The sequence below is a fragment of the Ahaetulla prasina genome, chromosome 4 (genome assembly GCF_028640845.1).
Source record: "Ahaetulla prasina isolate Xishuangbanna chromosome 4, ASM2864084v1, whole genome shotgun sequence".
NCBI lineage: Eukaryota > Metazoa > Chordata > Lepidosauria > Squamata > Colubridae > Ahaetulla > Ahaetulla prasina.
Window position 1 is genome coordinate 116,262,989 of NC_080542.1, and position 18,997 is coordinate 116,281,985.

At 38.4% G+C, this 18,997-nt stretch overlaps 1 protein-coding gene across 2 annotated transcripts in view; it reads left to right on the top strand.

Annotated features, from left to right (window-relative positions):
- Window positions 1-18,997, top strand: part of CALCR (calcitonin receptor) — a 175,640-nt gene that overhangs the window by 154,399 nt on the left and 2,244 nt on the right. Inside the window, exon 13 of one of the 2 annotated variants that reach the window (XM_058183018.1) lies at window positions 11,464-11,611. In XM_058183018.1, the coding sequence (XP_058039001.1) occupies window positions 11,464-11,611 (148 nt within the window). Of the gene's footprint in view, window positions 1-11,463; window positions 14,382-18,997 lie in introns of those variants that run through there. The other variant, XM_058183019.1, reaches the window with a different exon arrangement.

The window sequence follows — 18,997 nt, forward strand, 5'->3', positions numbered from 1 at the left end:
GAATAGTATATACCTATCCCAGATGAGGTTGTGGAGTACTTGTTAGGGTCTAATGGATGTGAAGGTTTGGATTGGTTGAAACATTCTGAAATCAAATTCAAGAAAAACAGATTTAGAATTTCTCCATCATGAGTTTGTCAGTTCCAGAATTGTCCCCCAAGGAAGCAACACTACCTATGTATGATTTGGGATGTGTGATTTGGTGATCCTTCTAGGGATTCATGGCTGCTAATGGATAGACAAGTAGAAACAGATATACAATTTACATCCCTAACTAGAGACTGAAGATCCTGATATAGTAAATCTTTATGTCCTTACTAAATCTTCTTCTTCCTAGCATATTCCCGCAAGAGCAGGATCTGCTTTTTGGAGCATTGAGCGCCAATTTGCATGGTCAGCTGTGTCTCCAAGGCACAGGCCCACGGCTTGCATATCTTTGTTGACGGTATCTTGCCATGTCTGTTTTGGGTGCCTGCGAGGTAGCTAGCCATTGAGTTCTAGTTGGTAGGCTGTCTTGGCAATGGTGGAAGGTGCTGCTGTTAGGATATGTCCATACTAGCAGAGCTGGGCTTCTCCCATCTTCTCTATAATTGTTGCTATACCAAAATGTTGTTGAATGGTGTCAGTAATTGCTATGCATTTAGATTACAGTAACCTATTCTATGTGGAGCTGTTTAGATCAAATATGGGGGGAAATATGACAACCTACTTGCTAGTAGGCTTCCAGAAATATATAACACTAGTGTTGTGGACTGGGCATTGACTCTCAATAATTTCACAGGTACAATTCCAAATTCTGGTTTTGATCTACACATTTCTAAACCATGTCAGGAGAGACTATTGATTGTTCCAGTTTCATAATGTGAATAAAGATGAACCTGGAGTTGTTGTTTTTTATCATAAGTGAAAAATAGTATCTCTTGGACTCAGCCTTCCAATGGAAAGCCACCCCTTGCATGTAAAATTATCTTCTTTGATATCATTCCAAAGGAAGGGAGGCTCAGCCAATCTCATTGTACACATGTTGTACTCTGACAATAAAGGTTTGAATTGAATTGAGTTGAGTTGAGTTGAGTTGAGTTGAGTTGAATTGATGACAGAAGATGAGCTCTGCCAGAGATACCATTGATAGCTTCTGTTGTTTTGTTTCTTTTTTGTTGGCTTGATTGATAATGCTCTGACTAATTAGTATGTTTAAATTTAATTTAGCTTTGGTTTAATTTTATTTGATATGGATTTTAATTCACTGTAGAAAGCATTGTGAGTCCTTGATAAATAAGTGCAATAAATAAATAATGTCCCAAGGTCTTTTGCAATTCTAGCATTCTAGCAGTTCAAATACAGAAGAAATTAAAAGCATGAGGATCATGTCAGATTATTTTTGAGTCTGTCTCTTGATCTGACTAATTAGTATGTTTTAATTTAATTTAGCTTTGGTTTGATTTTAGTTGAAAAGACATCTTTGCCTTTTGCCATTATAAACAAAAATGGGGGAAAGTCTGGATTTTGATCAAAAGAAAAGCATTGAAGCCAGTCGTCTTCAAAATCTGCAGATCCTTGAGCATAATTAAAAAAATAATAAAACATAGTGAAGCCATAGATTATATAAATCAGTGTCATCTTACAATTTTGGTGAGTTCTTTTCATACCAGTTTGAGTAGAACATGACAGAATATTATGGTTTTAGAAAGAATATTATGGACAGAATATTATGGTTTTAGAAAGCAGCCACTATGAGTTAAGAGAATAACTTGGCTCCCACTAACCACAAGTTCCACTTGAAAGAAATTGGTTATTTAAGTCATTTTACTGCGGAAACAGAATCTGAGTTCTCTGCACTAAATGATCAGTTCCTGATAAGATCAAGTACCTTTAAAAATGGTTCAGAAGCAAATACAATCTTTCTATCAGCTGGACTAAGCAACAGAAATGATACATCTTGATAAAAATTAAATACTGCATTTGTAATTGTTTAGTTATATTGTCAGAATAATTATATGCAGTGATTTTATATTAAACTTATCTTTTGCTCAGGAGCATTATTTACATTCCTGTGTTGATAATGAAGATTTTGAAAGTGGATAGCTTCTGCCTTTTATAAGATCAACAGTATTTGATCAAGCAATCAAGAAATATGCCGCAGACTAACATTTGTTCGAACAGCCAAGAAGGCTTTGGAAAATATATTAAATGCCCTGATGTGTCTATACTGTATTTATAAAGATCAGAATGGTGCAAGCCAATATATTTCCTGGGATACTCTATATAAGCAAAAGTAGACTTTAAAAAAGCAAGATAGGAAGACTGTTTATGTCTTTGAACTTTTGTGTTGGAGAGCACTCCTGAGAGTATCATGGATATTGAAGGAAAAAAATCAATGGATTAAACAAATCAGCTTTAGCGTTCTTAGTTAGACACAAATGATCACGCTCGAATTATCCTACTTAGGGCACATTATGCAAGTACTGGAAAAGGGCCTGCATGGAAAACCTGAAAAAACAGGTTAGAGATAGATTGTCATGTACAAAATGTATCTATATTGTAGCAGTCAAAAATGACTTGATGGCATATAATCAATCACTTTCAGAAATGATCTGTACTAGGAGAGTCATCTTGGTTTCCCATTTATCTGCCCAGCCTTTGCTTTCAGCACTGACTCAAAGACTCTTTTTGCAAGTCTGCAGATATGACCCCAACAATGATATTCCTGGCTCCCAAACAAGAGAATGGCTTCTTCAAAAGATGCATTTTCTTTATACATCTTTAAGATTTATTTCAAGTTTTGTTTTCCTGGATAATGCTACTGATTTTATCAATTTAAAATTATTTTTAGGCAGTTACTGCTAGTTTAAATTAGTTATTTTTAATCTTAAAGAAGGCCAGCTCAGAAAAGGTCTTTATAAATGTTTTTTATATATGCATTTAAAGGAATGCATAAATAAATATATAAAATGTGGGGAACCTATAGAAGAGACAGGACAAAATTTAAAGTATGACTGTTACATGCAATGAAATAAAGTTTAATAATGAAAAATAAATGTTCTACATTATTTTGCTTGAAAATAGAGTAGATTCTTCAGATTAGTTTGTTTGAATCATTTTGAAAAATCTTATTTCTTTTATACATGTTTCAAGTTTAAGGCAACTCATTGGCTAACTCAGTGAAGTGCAATATTCTCTTAGCTGTGTTTTTCAATTTATTCCTCCATTAGCTGGAAGATACAGGAGTATTTTGCAGTGAGGGACAATGTCATTTTTTTTCCTCCATGAAGGAAATAAAATGTGGAAACGTGAACAGGAAGCCTCATGGAGACCAAATTCCAGTTCTTAATCTTTTTTTCCATATGGTCAAATCAAATTTTGATTTTTCCAAATCAAATTTCAGTGATGGAATTTCAGATTACTTATATGGTGCTATGCTTTATTGTGGATGTAGTGTACTTCAGTAAGACAGTTCACAAAGTAGACCTCATTCTACTTCTTAGTAGGATACTACAATGTGGGATAGACAGTACCACCACCTGGTGGATTTGCAATTGGCTAACCAACCACACTCTGTGTACCCCTCAATGGAATTGCATCAACATTGAGTTTTGTTTTGGGATCAGTGCTCCTCAACCTCTTTATAAATGATCTAGAAGAGGGGATAGAATGATAGCTTATCAAATTTGCAGAAGACACCGAGCTGGGGGGAATTGCTAACACTTTGGAAAATAGACTCAAGAGTCAGAAGGATCCTGACAGAATAGAGCAATGGACTCTATCCAATAAGATGCTTTTTCATTGCTGAGGAAAGTAAGGTCCAACACTTGAGCAGGAAAATCAAATTCACAAATATAGAAAGACAATTCCTGGCTCAACAGTAGTAACTATGAGAGGGATCTAAATAATCTAGTAGATCACCAGTTAAGTATGAGCCAGAACTATACTGAAGCTGCAACAACAACAAAAAAATACAGTCATAGGCTGCATGAACAGAGAGATAGCATCGAGATCACAAGAAGTGATAGTCCTGCCCTGTATTGCACTAATGAAGTATGCACACATTTGGAATACTGCATCCAATCTTGGTTACCACGATATAAAAAAGATGCTGAGATCCTAGAAAGAGTGCAGAGAAAAACAACAAAAGATGATAAAGGATCTGGAGCCTAAAGCATACAATGAGCAGTTAAGGGAATTAAGTATATTCAGCCAAATGAAAAGAAGGATTAGGAGTGACAGGATGGCTACCTTTCAGTACTTTTGAGGGGCTATCACGGAGGAGTTGACTTATTCTCTAAATCAGGGGTCCCCAATTCTAGGCCATAGCCCACGACTGGGCCTTGAGCCAATCAGAACCAGGCCATAAAAGTGGACGACCGTGTGCTACATTTGTGTAAATGTGTGCATGCTTACCCACCCCACACCCTCCCACTGGTCCACAAAGGCAGAAAGGTTGGGGAACTCAGCTGTAAAGTATTCAAGTACGGGACAAGAAGCAATAGATGGAAGCTCTTTAGAGAGAGCTCAGACTTGGAACTAAGGAGAAGTTTCCTTAGTTGAGAACAATTAATCAGTGGAAGAGTTTGCCACCCAGAGTTATGAGTGCTGGACATTTTCAAGAAAAGATTGGTCATCCATTTTCTTATGATTGTATAAGGACTGCTGCCTTGAGTTGCAACTTATATATATAAAATCACTGAAAACACCCCTTTTCCTCAGCTTAATTTTAACAATATAACCATGACAATGGGAAGATATCTGCACAGATCCTTCACTTTCATTTTTCTCCAGTGAAACTTTTCGTAAAGGATGAAAACAATTCCTTTGCAATAAAAGGAGATTAACTATAATGAGATGAAAGTTACATTTTATCATAAGATGAATTGCATATTTCTAGGCCATTGTACAGTACACTACAAGATAGACTGAAGGATTTCAAAAGTTATTATTCTGTACCTACATTTGGAACAAATATTGCAGGTTTAGTTATTTACAAATTCTCAGTACCAGTTTTATCCAGAATTCAACATTTTAGAAGGAACAAGATGAAATTAAATAATGCTTTAAATATAAATGAGAAAATAAAATATGCTGAATCTGAATCTTTATATATTTAAAAATTCACTGAAATAAATATTTCATTGATTATGAGTACACTCTATATAATTAAATCTGCATTCAACCTACACTTACGGTAACAGTTTGATAAAAAAACGCCCCAATTTCTTAGAGAGAGAGTAGGTTCTCCTTTGTTGAATGTGTCCAACTCAAAAACCAAAAAATCAAGTATCTTAGATGTTTGCATTTGGATATCTACATGGAAAGAGGAGTCAGACTTAATGGCTCTGTTGGCCTTCCAGTTCTGTAACTTGGTGACTTTAATCTATTGGCATTTTTATTTAATCTTCATTTTAAAAAAAAAGCTTGGAGGGTGGATGGGAACACATTAAACTGGGATTTATGGATAGTCCTGTAAGATTTTTTGTTTAACAAGAGCAACAACTAAAAGCTTTACCCTCAAAATATAAATATGTAAGTAGCTTGTTAGGGGGAATGTCTCAGAGAAAATCCAGGAGAGAATTTTTATGTGGAAAAATCTTTGATATTGATCAAAAAGTTACTAAACTGAATGTGAGTTCAAAAACACTCTACTACTTAATTCATAGCACTGCTTATATCTCTATTGAACAGATAAGTCTCAAGTTTCTAGGTGTGTTTTTTTCTTTTTGTTCTGTTTGAGAAACTTCACATATGTCAAGCCATAATTTGAAGGAAATACCAAACAGTAAATTAATGACAAATCTGAGTCTGCCCAATGACTTGGATGAGGAGATAGATAGAGAATTCATCAAATTTGCAGATGACACCAAACTGGCAGGAATAACCAACACTCCAGAAGATAGGCTTAAGATACAGAAGGATCTTGACAGACTTGAACATTGGGCATTATCTAACAAAATGAAATTCAATGGTGAAAAAAGTAAGGTTCTACATTTAGGCAAGAAAACCAAAATGCACAGGTATAGTGTATCTGGTACCTTGCACAATAGTAGTAACTGTGAGAGGGATCTTGAAGCCCAAGTGGACAACCATTTAGATATGAGCCAGCAGTGTGCAGCAGCTGCCAAAAAAGCCAACACAGTTCTAGAATGCATGAACAGAGGGATAGAATCAAGATCACGTGAAGTGTTAATACCACTTTATAATGCCTTGGTAAGGCCACACTCAGTTTTGGTCGTCACTATGGAAAAAAGATGTTGAGACTCTAGAAAAAGTGTAGAGAAAAGCAACAAAGATGATTAGGGGACTGGAGGCTAAAATATATGAAGAAAGGTTGCAGGAACTCAGTATGTCTAGTTTAATGAAAAGAAGAACTAGGGGAGACATGATAGCAGTGTTCCAATATCTCAGGGGCTGCCACAAAGGAGTCAAACTATTCTCCAAAGTACCTGAGGGTAGGACAAGAAGCAATGGGTGGAAGCTAATCAAGGAGAGAAGCAACTTAGAACTAAGGAGAAGTTTCCTGACAATTAGAACAATTAATCAATGGAACAACTTGCCTCCAGAAGTCATGAATGCTCCAGCACTGGAAGTTTTTAAGATGTTGGATAACCATTTGTCTGAAATGGTGTAGGATTTCCTGCCTGAGCAGGGGGTTGGACTAGAAGACCTTCATGGTCCCTTCCAACTCTGTTATTCTATTCTGTTCCATTCCGTTCCATTCCATTTCATTCCGTTCCGTTCTATAAGAATAAGTTTACTGGACTCAGATATAATTAATGGCACTTCTATATGTTTTCATTCCCCTAGTCCATAAAGTAATGTAAAAATCATATCTATTTTTGACGATCTAGAAACACTTAGAAATAATGACTAAAAATAATTTTCATGCCACAAACTTCTGTAGGTTCTAGGTTTTCCTGCAATAATCAGGAAAAGCCTGCTTTACAAAAAAAAAGGAAAACACAATTATGACTTTTGGCATTTACCAAAGAAAAATAAGAGTTAAACAGTTTCATGTCTTAAAGCATTCTTTCTCTTTTAAAGACTCACTAATTTAAAATGAGTGAGGTCAGAATTTCCTTTAAAGGCCAATCATTTCAATGGCTAATATAGCCATAGAAATGCAATGACTCTGAGATATCATATATGTGGCAACTGAGTCAGAAATAAACTGTCTAAATTTTTCAGGGCTATCAAATCTGTGGAATTCTGTGTCATTTAACTTGCAAACTGGTGTAATAGCCTAAATTCAATCCCACCTAGTGAAGAAGCATGAAGCTAAATAAGATACTTCTTCAATTTAAAGAAATATGTCTGTTTTCATAGTTCCCAGCCTGAAATTCATGCTGCTTATTATGATCATTGCCCATTTTTCTCTTTTATAGAATCATTTTGAAAGGAAGAACCAGTAGAGAACTATTTATTTATTTATTTATTTAGTCACACAGTATATATGAGCATAAGCATGTAATGGCTATACAATATATAAGAATATATATAAGTATGAGTATGTAATAACTATATTAATTGGATATAAAGAAAGGAAACAATAGGACAGGAATGGTAGGCATGCTTGTCCTCTTATGCACACCCCTTACAGACCTCTTAAAAATGGGGTGAGGTCAATAGTAGACAGTTTTTGGTTGAAGCTTTGGGGATTTTGGGAAGAGACCACAGAATCAGGCAGTTTATTCCAAGCATTAACAACTCTGTTACTGAAGTCATATTTTCTGCAATCAAGATTGGAGTGGTTAACATTAAGCTTAAATCTATTACATGCTCGTGTATTGTTGCAATTGAAGCTGAAGTAGTCTTCGACAGGAAGGACATTGTAATAGATGATTTTATGAGTTAAACTCAGGTCATGTTGAAGGCGGCGTAGTTCTAAATTTTCTAGCCCAGGATTTCAAGTCTGGTGGCATAAGGTATTTTGTTGTATTCAAAGGAATGGAAAACTCTTCTTGTAAAATATTTCTGGACACGTTCAATTGTATTGATGTCAGAAATGTGGTATGGGTTCCAGAAAGTCGAGCTGTATTCAAGAATTGGTCTAGCAAATGGTTTATATGCTCTGGTTAGTAGTGTAGTGTTTTTGGAGAAGAAGTTACGTAAGATTAGGTTTACAACCCTTAAAGCCTTTTTTGCAATGTACTTAGATCATTTGATATGAAAACTCCAAGATCTTTAACAGAGTAAGGGTCATCTGTAAGGTAATGTCCATCAAGCTTGTACTTAGTGTTTAGGTTCTTTTTTCCAATATGTAAGACTGAGCATTTGCTGGTTGAGATTTGGAGTTGCCAAGTTTTAGACCATTCAGATACAAAGTCAAGGTCTTTTTGAAGACCTTGTATTGTTGTATTGTTGGTGGCCTTAAACAGTTTGATGTCATCAGCAAAAAGAACACAATCACTTGTAATATGGTCACAGAGATCATTAATGTATAATATGAAGAGTGTTGGTCCAAGAACGCTGCCTTGGGGAATGCCACTTTTGACAGGAACAGGATTTGATAGAGCATTGCCAATTTTGACCACTTGTTGTCTGTTTGACAGGAAAGCTGTTATCCAATTGTGGAGGGGTCCTGAAATGCCATAGGATTTTAGTTTTAGGAGAAGTTTATCATGTACTACTGAGTCAAAAGCTTTACAGAGGTCTATGTAGATTGCATCTATTGCTTTGCCCTGATCAAGATTTGTAGTCCATATGTTTTTGCAGTGAAGAAGTTGTAAGTTACATGATAATTTTTTTCTGAAACCAAATTGTTTATTAGAGAGTAGGTATAGTTTATATTTTATATAAATATATATAGTTTATAGAAAGCATCTAGATAAAGATGCTTTCTATAAACATTCCAGATGTTCATTTGTAATATAAAGTTTAATCTACACACTCTATATAGATATTCTTTATGTTGCAATTTCAGTGTTGTCAGATTTATGCAGCTTGATCATTCTGTGAAGCTAGCCATTATCCTTTAAAGTTGAGGAGGAGATAATCACTGAGATTTGGGGTGTAGGAAGAGAAAGTTGTTTCAGACTGATTTTTAACAATTTATTCCTAATAGAGGATAAATGAGAGTGAGTTATTACCAACCAAGGATATCATTTCAGAAAAAGCCAAAAGCATTACTTTAAAAACAAATTGCCTGAAAAATCCATTTTTATTCACTGCAATATAGTGTTAGGAAAAAAAATATGTGAAAGGGCCCAAGACTGCCCATCAGCAGGCTAACATCCTGAACACTAAACAGAATGGAACCAAATTTGGTATGGTAGAAGAAACCAGGAAAACAGCTAAGCTAAAAATGGCCCTGAGATTGATGTATTCTTTGGAGGGGGGAAAATAATTTTAAAAATTATCAGTGGATCTCTGTGCGAGAGGTTGTTGGACTGTCACTTGGAAAAACTGAGCTCTTCTGCATTCTAAGCTTGTCATAGTCCAAAGGGAAACTATCGTTAAGAGACTGGGGGTGGGATTAGAAGCCATGCTCTGCGTGATTTCCCTCCTTTGTTTGTATCAAAACCCTAATGTGGAGCCAAGAATTTAATGTTGGTTGATTGGATGGATGGATGTCAGAATGTCCTGTGAATTTATAGAGAGATCAATTGCAAATGAGTATTGCTTAGAATTGGCCATATAACACACTCTGGATTGAATTGCCCCTGAATCAATTGGGCACAATCATTTGGAAAAATTAATTTTCCTGTTGTTCACTTTCAACACAGGAGAGAGTGTTAAAGTGAGTCAAGTATGAAGCTCTTCTAAATTTGAAACAATGATTTTGTCCAAATGGCTGACTGGTATATATTTTGGAAATTGGTTATTAATGAATACATCACAGGTGCAAGCTATGTAATCAGTTTGCCTTCTACACTTTACCAATGGCTTTCCTTTAATTCCAAATTGAATTGGCTTCCTCTAATTCAAATGACAAAGGGGTATCCCAAGCAAAGCCACAGAATTATAGTAATGTTTCTTTTTTCATGTGGAACAAAAAATGTCTCCTATAACTAAAGGGCCAATAAAGCTGGACAACACAGTATAACAAATCCTTCCAAAAATTAAAGATAATAATCCAAAAGCCAGATTCAACTCCAGTGGCTCTTTCTTGTTATCTAAATACTGCATTTGAAATGCAGCACAAGATCTGGGAAATATTTTCCAAACTTTGGATTGAACTTTATCTAATATTTCCATTTCACTGCATGGCTTTAATTGAATCTCAGGGAATAAGTGGGCATAAGCTTTAGCATCTGGAAGGACCTGATTAAAATAGTTGATTAAAATAGAAAGCTTGAATAGCTGAGGATGTTCTGGATGCCCTTTGAGTTAGTCACAATGGGCATTTCCGATTCCCAAAGATCCTAAATATTGAAAGGTTTGGACTTGCTGAATGGTTGTTTATTGTCCATGGCTTTGGGGACATTGGAACAAGGATCTAGATTTGAAGAATAAAACACATTTGAATGTTTGGTGCCAACTAAGAATTACAGATCAGAATAGATGCACAAGTGGATGTTGGCATGTATGGATCATATATAAATCTTTGGAAGGAGAATCAGGAAGATAATACAATAAAAGCCATATATGAAAGATTTCAAAATTTCATTGTATGAGACTGTTATATTGCTTCCACGGAATGGTTGTTGGTTCTGTGTCACAAGACATAGATTTTAGCTATAATGCTACCTTATAAAAATAACTCTTTAGCAGGGCTAGCTAGTTAACTGACTTTTGTGGGACTCCTTTGACCTCTTTTCAAAGATTCACTTGGGCTTAATTTGAACTATGTGAACTTGCTATTTTCTTTATATCCTGGAGAATAACTAACTGTCTCTAGCAATTTGCAGATTAAAAAATATTAAGAGCATTACCACAAAGAGCATTAAATCTCTGAGAGTCATCTCAGAGTTAATATTTTCTTTTCCCAAAAATTCACAAAAACAGCATAGCTTCTGGCACTATTGGTTCCAAGGAAGGCAAAATAGAAGGCAGAAGCCCAGCTTGAACGAAGGAACATTTGTTCAGGCACAAGAACAACTGATCCTGATCTTTCTATATGCAATTTCCAGAAGCATATACTGCACAGTTTGGGAGAGTTTCTGATCTCTAAGTATATTCTAACAAGGGAAGGGCATGTTTTAGGACGGAGGCAAGAAACAATTTTTATGCATGAACTGAATTCCACATGCACTTGTTTATATCTCATTGAAGCTCTTATTGAGGTCATTTATTGATTATGGCAATCACCCCTAGGCTGGTATGTGGCATGTCAACTCCTATAATCCATACAAAGTGTGATCATTGCTAGGGGAGTTATAGTGTAATAAATGGGAAGACTATTTGAGAAAACTGAGCAGTATTTTGACTCAAGTGATTTCCATTCTAAATATGTTTTTCAGGAATCAGCCATCTTTTTTTTCCTTAAAATTAATTCACAGGTATTTGCTAATAACTAATATATGTTGGTTATAGGTCCAAGGAACTCTGAAGCGGCAATGGATGCAGTATAAAACTCAGTGGGGTCAAAGGCGCCGTGATCATTGCTCTACACGGTCTACCTCCTACACTGCAACATCTATCACGGAAGTTCCCGTTTATCTATATCATCGTAATTCCAACAGTGAGCATCTGAATGGAAAGTACATACATGACTCTGAACTTGTTGCATTAAAATCTGGAGAGACATCTGCTTAATTTATAATTAAAGGGTTCCACGTTTTATTTCTGCACAAAGGAGCAGACTGTAAAGCCCCGGCAATGTGCATACTTGCTCAGCAAGCTGGAACCATCATATGCAAAGTGCAGAAATTGAGCTCTCTTGTGGCACCAGTTCATGAAAGTCTGATAGAGATTCAGACATGGGGACTGATCCCAGTTTCCAATGACGCTTTCAAAAAAAAAAAAAAAAAAAGGAGATGAAGGCTAGGTTTCTCAATGAGGAGAAAAAGTCTTCATCAGTTCCAGAACTTGGCCATCTAAGACAAGGATGCAATTGTTATAAAACTTTGCATCAGAAATCCCACTAGATATTGCATTTTTTCTACAAAAGATCTTGTTATCCAAATCAAACTAAGTACAAATTGGAGATGGTAAAGAGCTATTGCTATTTGGAATCATAAACATGGTTGTCATCATATTGGAGCATTTTTATTATTTTATTTTCAGTAAATTCAAATGCCGTGATTTTCCCCCCCTCCCCCACAACTTGGAGCAAAACAACACCAAAATGTTTGTCCTATATGTAAATCTTTACTACAACAACAGGATGCCAAATATTTAGTATTATTCTGACATCAAGCAGGAGATAGAAATGAAGGTAAATTATTTATTGTATCATAAAGTTTAGAAAAAAGAGAGTAAATATATTATCAGAGGAATATAATATTGTGTCAGGAAATCCACTGAGAGGATTCAAGAGTTCAGACATCAGCTATATATAAATTATTTCAAGAAAAATTTATTAGAGATAGGGAACCATTTTTTTTCTAGAAATAAAGTGAGAATACAATTCGGAAAATAGTTTTTTTCTTTCTTTAATTCTTTCTTCCTTTGTTTTTCATTCTTCTTCTTGATATTATCATTGATATTTTCTGACTCTAAATATTCATTGCCAGTTAGAACCAGTTAGAATTTTTTTCTTAAAATTCACAAATAGAATTTATAGTATCAACAGTAATTAAAATTATTATTTATACCATTCTAATCAAATATTATTGAAATTTTTAGCAGCACAGAAAAGTGATTTCCATGTCACTTTTGGATTCAACTGGATCTAAATCTTAATTCTGCACATGAGAAAGATTGACATAGTTTTAATTTAAAAAAAGACTGTTTTTGCAATGTATGTATTATGGGTAATGCTATGCATACTATTTTCCCCTTGAAAACACTTTTAAAAATCAATAGACTTAACTTTCTAATGCATATACTATGATTAAAATAAATTTTAGAATCATTTATACATTATATACATTTAATATTTCCAATTATATTTCAACTTTGAAAACAGGTTGCAATTAGCTTCACTGTTACAAATAGTTGTTTAAGTTTTTGATCATTTTTGTTCCATCTAAACCTAATATTCCACCACACTCATTGTTGCAAAGAAGAATGGGGCCATTGCAGTGTTCTCACATGTTTGGCAAGAACTGATTACAAATTTGGCAATACTCAAGTTATCGCCCAATATCTAAAAAATAATAATAATTAAGGTACATATTCTATTCACCATTTTAAATATATATTTTATGTAATAGAAAATTTACTTGCAGATATTCTGTATTTCTCTTAAAATAATTGGAGAATACACAACAACAAGAAATTACTTTGGGGAGCTTTCAAAAGTAAGAACTTATGGAGTAGAAAGCTAAAGTATAATTTGAACAAATAAATAGCTGGGTTAAGGGAAAGCAATTAGAAATCCCATTCATCCGCATTCAGAGCAGAGGTGGAAGTGCTCCCAGTTTGGACCGGATCGCACGATCCGGTAGCGATGGCGGCAGATAGTTCGGAGAACTGGTAGCAAAAAACCCCTGTCCCCAACCATTTCTTCAGCTGAAAAAATGCTTTTAAAAATAAAAAAAAGCCTCTGATGATCGCACAGCTCAGCTGGGATCATCAGAGTCTTTTAAAAGCATTTTTTAACAACCTCTTCGGCCAAAGAGGTTGTAGAAAAAATGCTTTTAATAGGCTCCTTTGACAATCCCAGTTGAGTTGTCTGATCATCAGAGGCGTTTTTTCTTTCAAAGGCAAAAGAAAATGCTTTTAAAAGAAAAGAAAAGCCTCTGAATATCAGACAATTCAGCTGGGATCACCAGAGGAGCCTTTTAAAAGCATTTTTTAGAAAAAATGCTTTTAAGTTTTTTTTTTAAAAATTGGCCACGCCCACCCAGTCACATTACCACCACCACCACCAAGCCATGCCCACAAAACCTGTAGTAACAAATTTTACATTTCACCCCTGATTCAGAATCACAGGATAACTAACTGGATTTGTTTGGAAAGTTCATAAGTGTTAAGTGGAGAGCAATGGACCAATATTCCCTTTCTCCTATCAATTATAGCAGAGCAACCAGCATGCTGTTTGTGTACACAGCCTTGAGTGTTAGTAGCAATTAATAGCTTGCACTTCAATTAATTCTGTGCAGTCCTCTAACTACCCTTTAGTTGTTTTTTAAAACCACCCATTTGTTGTGTTATCACAAAGACTGGTGGCAAATTTCCTAATATAACCAGGAGGAAAAAATCCTTCTGTGAGTCCTGATTCTTCCTCTATTTTGATTTCACCGGAATTTTTATGCCAACCTGCATCTCTTTATATTTGTTTGTTGAATTGCTCTTAGCATTTCAAAGCCAAAATGCTCTTAGCATTTTAATCCAGTTTAATGTGATTCTTTTCAAGGTTTTCACATTTATATACCGCCCTATCTCCCGAGGGACTCAGGGCAGTTCACAGGCAAGTAAAAAACATATAAATACACACTAAAACCACATTTAAAAAACTTATTCTACAAAGCCAAATTAAAAAGCAATATAAATAATAAAACCCATTTAAAACCAATATAAATTTAAAACTAATCCAGTCCTGCGCAAATGAATAAGTGTGTTTTAAGCTCGCGACGAAAGGTTCGGAGGTCCGGAAGTTGACGGAGTCCTGGGGGAAGTTCGTTCCAGAGGGCGGGAGCCCCCACAGAGAAGGCCCTTCCCCTGGGTGTCGCCAGACGGCACTGCCTAGCTGACGGCACCCTGAGGAGTCCCTCTCTGTGAGAGCGCACGGGTCGGTGAGAGGTATTCGGTAGCAGTAGGCGGTCCCGTAAATAGCCCGGCCCTATGCCATGGAGCGCTTTAAAGATGGTCACCAAAACCTTGAAGCGCACCCGGAAGGCCACAGGTAGCCAGTGCAGTCTGCGCAGGATAGGTGTCACACGGGAGCCACGAGGGGCTCCCTCTATCACCCGCGCAGCCGCATTCTGGACTAACTGAAGCCTCCGGATGCCCCTCAAGGGGAGCCCCATGTAGAGAGCATTGCAGTAATCCAGACGAGACGTCACGAGGGCGTGAGTGACCGTGCATAAGGCATCCCGGTCTAGAAAGGGGCGCAACTGGCGCACCAGGCGAACCTGGTGGAAAGCTCTCCTGGAGACGGCCGCCAAATGATCTTCAAAAGACAGCCGTTCATCCAGGAGGACGCCTAAGTTGCGCACCCTCTCCATCGGGGCCAATGACTCGTCCCCAACAGTCAGCCGTGGACTCAGCTGACTGTACCGGGATGCCGGCATCCACAGCCACTCTGTCTTGGAGGGATTGAGCTTGAGCCTGTTTCTCCCCATCCAGACCCGTACGGCTTCCAAACACCGGGACAGCACTTCGATAGCTTTGTTGGGGTGGCCCAGTGTGGAAAAGTACAGCTGGGTGTCATCAGCGTACAGCTGGTACCTCAAACCGAAGCCACTGATGATCTCACCCAGCGGCTTCATATAGATGTTGAACAGAAGGGGCGAGAGAATCGACTCCTGCGGCACCCCACAAGTGAGGCGCCTAGGGGCCGACCTCTGCCCCCTTGTCAACACCGTCTGCGACCGGTCGGAGAGATAGGAGGAGAATTACCGATAAACGGTGCCTCCCACTCCCAATCCCTCCAACCGGCGCAGCAGGATACCATGGTCGATGGTATCAAAAGCCGCTGAGAGGTCTAATAGGACCAGGGCAGAGGAACATCCCCTATCCCTGGCCCTCCAGAGATCATCCACCAACGTGACCAAAGCCGTCTCAGTGCTGTAACCGGGCCGGAAACCGGACTGGAATGGGTCTAGATAGACAGTTTCATCCAGGTGCAGGGGAAACTGATATGCCACCATACTCTCTACAACCTTCGCCGCGAAGGTTGGAGACCGGACGATAATTACCTAAAACAGCGGGGTCCAGGGAAGGCTTCTTGAGGAGGGGCCTCACCACCGCCTCTTTCAAGGCGGCCGGAAAGACTCCCTCCAACAAGGAAGCGCTCGTAATCGCCTGGAGCCAGCCTCGTGTCACCTCCTGAGTGGCCAGCACCAACCAGGAGGGGCACGGGTCCAGTAAACACGTGGTGGCATTCAACCTACCCAACAACCTGTCCATGTCCTCGGGAGTCACAGGGTCAAACTCATCCCAGACAATATCACCAAGACCACCCTCAGACGCCCCATCTGAATCACCGCAATTTTGGTCCAGACCGTCCCGAAGCTGAACGATTTTATCGTATAGATAACCGTTAAACTCCTCAGCACGTCCCTGCAACGGGTCATCCCGCTCCCCCTGGTGAAGGAGGGAACGGGTCACCCGAAACAGGGCGGCTGGGTGGTTATCTGCCGACGCAATGAGGGAGGAGATGTAGCAATGCCTCGCTTCCCTCAGTGCCACTAGGTAGGTCCTAGTATAGGACCTAACTAGTGTCCGATCAGCTTCTGAACGGCTAGACCTCCAAGAACTCTCTAGGCGTCTTCTCCGGCGTTTCATCCCCCTCAGCTCCTCGGAGAACCAAGGAGCCGGTTGGGATCTACGCCGGGTCAGAGGCCGCAGAGGCACGACACGGTCTAAAGCCCCAGCCGCAGCCCGTTCCCAGGCTGCGGCTAGTTCCTCTGCCGTGCCGTGAGCCAGACCCTCAGGAAATGGCCCAAGCTCCGTCCGGAGCCTCTCCGGGTCCATCAGGCGCCTGGGACGGAACCAACGTAGCGGTTCCATCTCCCTGCGGTGTTGGGTAGCGGTCAGAAAGTCCAGGCGAAGGAGAGAGTGATCTGACAATGACAAAGGTTCTGTGACTACATCTCTCAAGTCCAGATCCTTCAACCACTGACCAGAGATAAAAATCAGGTCCAGTGTGCCTCCCCCGATGTGAGTGGGGCCATCCACTACTTGAGTCAGGTCCAAGGCCGTCATGGAAGCCATGAACTCCTGAGCCACTGTTGATGACGAGCCGGCAGATGGCAAGTTAAAGTCCCCCATGACTAAGAGTCTGGGGGTCTCCACTGCCACCCCAGCAAGCACCTCCAGGAGCTCGGGCAGGGCAGCTGTCACGCAGCAAGGAGCCAGGTACGCGACTAGCAAGCCCATCTAAAGCTAACTAGCGACTAGCAAGCCCATCTAAAGCTAAAGTATAATTTGTATAATTTGAACAAATAAATAGCTGGGTTAAGGGAAAGCAATTAGAAATCCCATTTCATCCGCATTCAGAGCAGAGGTGAAGTGCTCCCAGTTTGGACCGGATCGCACGATCCGGTAGCGATGGCGGCAGATGGTTCGGAGAACTGGTAGCAAAAATCCCTGTCCCCAACCATTTCTTCAGCTGAAAAATGCTTTTAAAAGAAAAAAGCCTCTGAATATCAGGCAAATCAGCTGGGATCATCAGAGGCGTTTTTTCTTTCAAAGGCAAAAGAAAATGCTTTTAAGTTTTTTTTTAAAAGCATTTTTTCTTCAGCTGAAAAAATGCTTTTAAAAATAAAAAAAAGCCTCTGATGATCGCACAGCTCAGCTGGGATTATCAGAGTCTTTTAAAAGCATTTTTTAACAACCTCTTCGGCCAAAGAGGTTGTAGAAAAAATGCTTTTAATAGGCTCCTTTGACAATCCCAGTTGAGTTGTCTGATCGTCAGAGGCGTTTTTTCTTTCAAAGGCAAAAGAAAATGCTTTTAAAAGAAAAGAAAAGCCTCTGAATATCAGGCAAATCAGCTGGGATCACCAGAGGAGCCTTTTAAAAGCATTTTTTAGAAAAAATGCTTTTAAGTTTTTTTTTTTTAATTGGCCACGCCCACCCAGTCACATTACCACCACCACCACCAAGCCATGCCCACAAAACCTGTAGTAACAAATTTTACATTTCACCCCTGATTCAGAATCACAGGATAACTAACTGGATTTGTTTGGAAAGTTCATAAGTGTTAAGTGGAGAGCAATGGACCAATATTCCCTTTCTCCTATCAATTATAGCAGAGCAACCAGCATGCTGTTTGTGTACACAGCCTTGAGTGTTAGTAGCAATTAATAGCTTGCACTTCAATTAATTCTGTGCAGTCCTCTAACTACCCTTTAGTTGTTTTTTAAAACCACCCGTTTGTTGTGTTATCACAAAGACTGGTGGCAAATTTCCTAATATAACCAGGAGGAAAAAATCCTTCTGTGAGTCCTGATTCTTCCTCTATTTTGATTTCACCGGAATTTTTATGCCAACCTGCATCTCTTTATATTTGTTTGTTGAATTGCTCTTAGCATTTCAAAGCCAAAATGCTCTTAGCATTTTAATCCAGTTTAATGTGATTCTTTTCAAGGTTTTCACAGTTCTTTTTTAATTTTATCATACTAGATAGTTTGGAGCTGGGATTTCCAACCTTGGCAACTTTGAGACTAGTGGACTTTAACTCCCAGAATTCAAAGCAAAGCTGGCTGAGGAACTCTGGGAGTTGAAGTCCACAAATCTTAAAATTGCCAAGGTTGGAGACCCCTGGTTTAGAGAGAGCCAATTTGGGAAAGTGGTTAAAATGCTAGGCTAGAGACTAATAGCACTAATCCCAGCTGAATATATAAATAACTGGGACTATCATTCGGTCATAGCTAAATCTTGCCAAAAAAACCAAAAACAAAACACCCCTACATTGACTTCTCCAGGCAGCTGCCAAGTCAAGACTGACCTGAATGTATCAACATGTTACATGTTGCTATATCAACATAACATCAACATGTTATTTATCTATACATGTTACATAGATAAAAAGCTAGATAGAGATAGAAGATGAGAAAGAGATGAGAGATAGACAGACAAATAGATAGATAGATGATGGATGGATGATAGGGATATCTGTAGAACATTTATGTACAAGTTAAAAATCACTGGAACAATCCTCATCCTTAGGAAATTCCATTTTGTAGTTCTTACCAGCATGTGAATTGCTTGTAGAGTCTCTTATAGGTAGGGTTTGGATCAGCTGGCAGCCTAAAGTAGTGCCTCTGTGCCATGACAACTAGGTTTTATTCAGGAC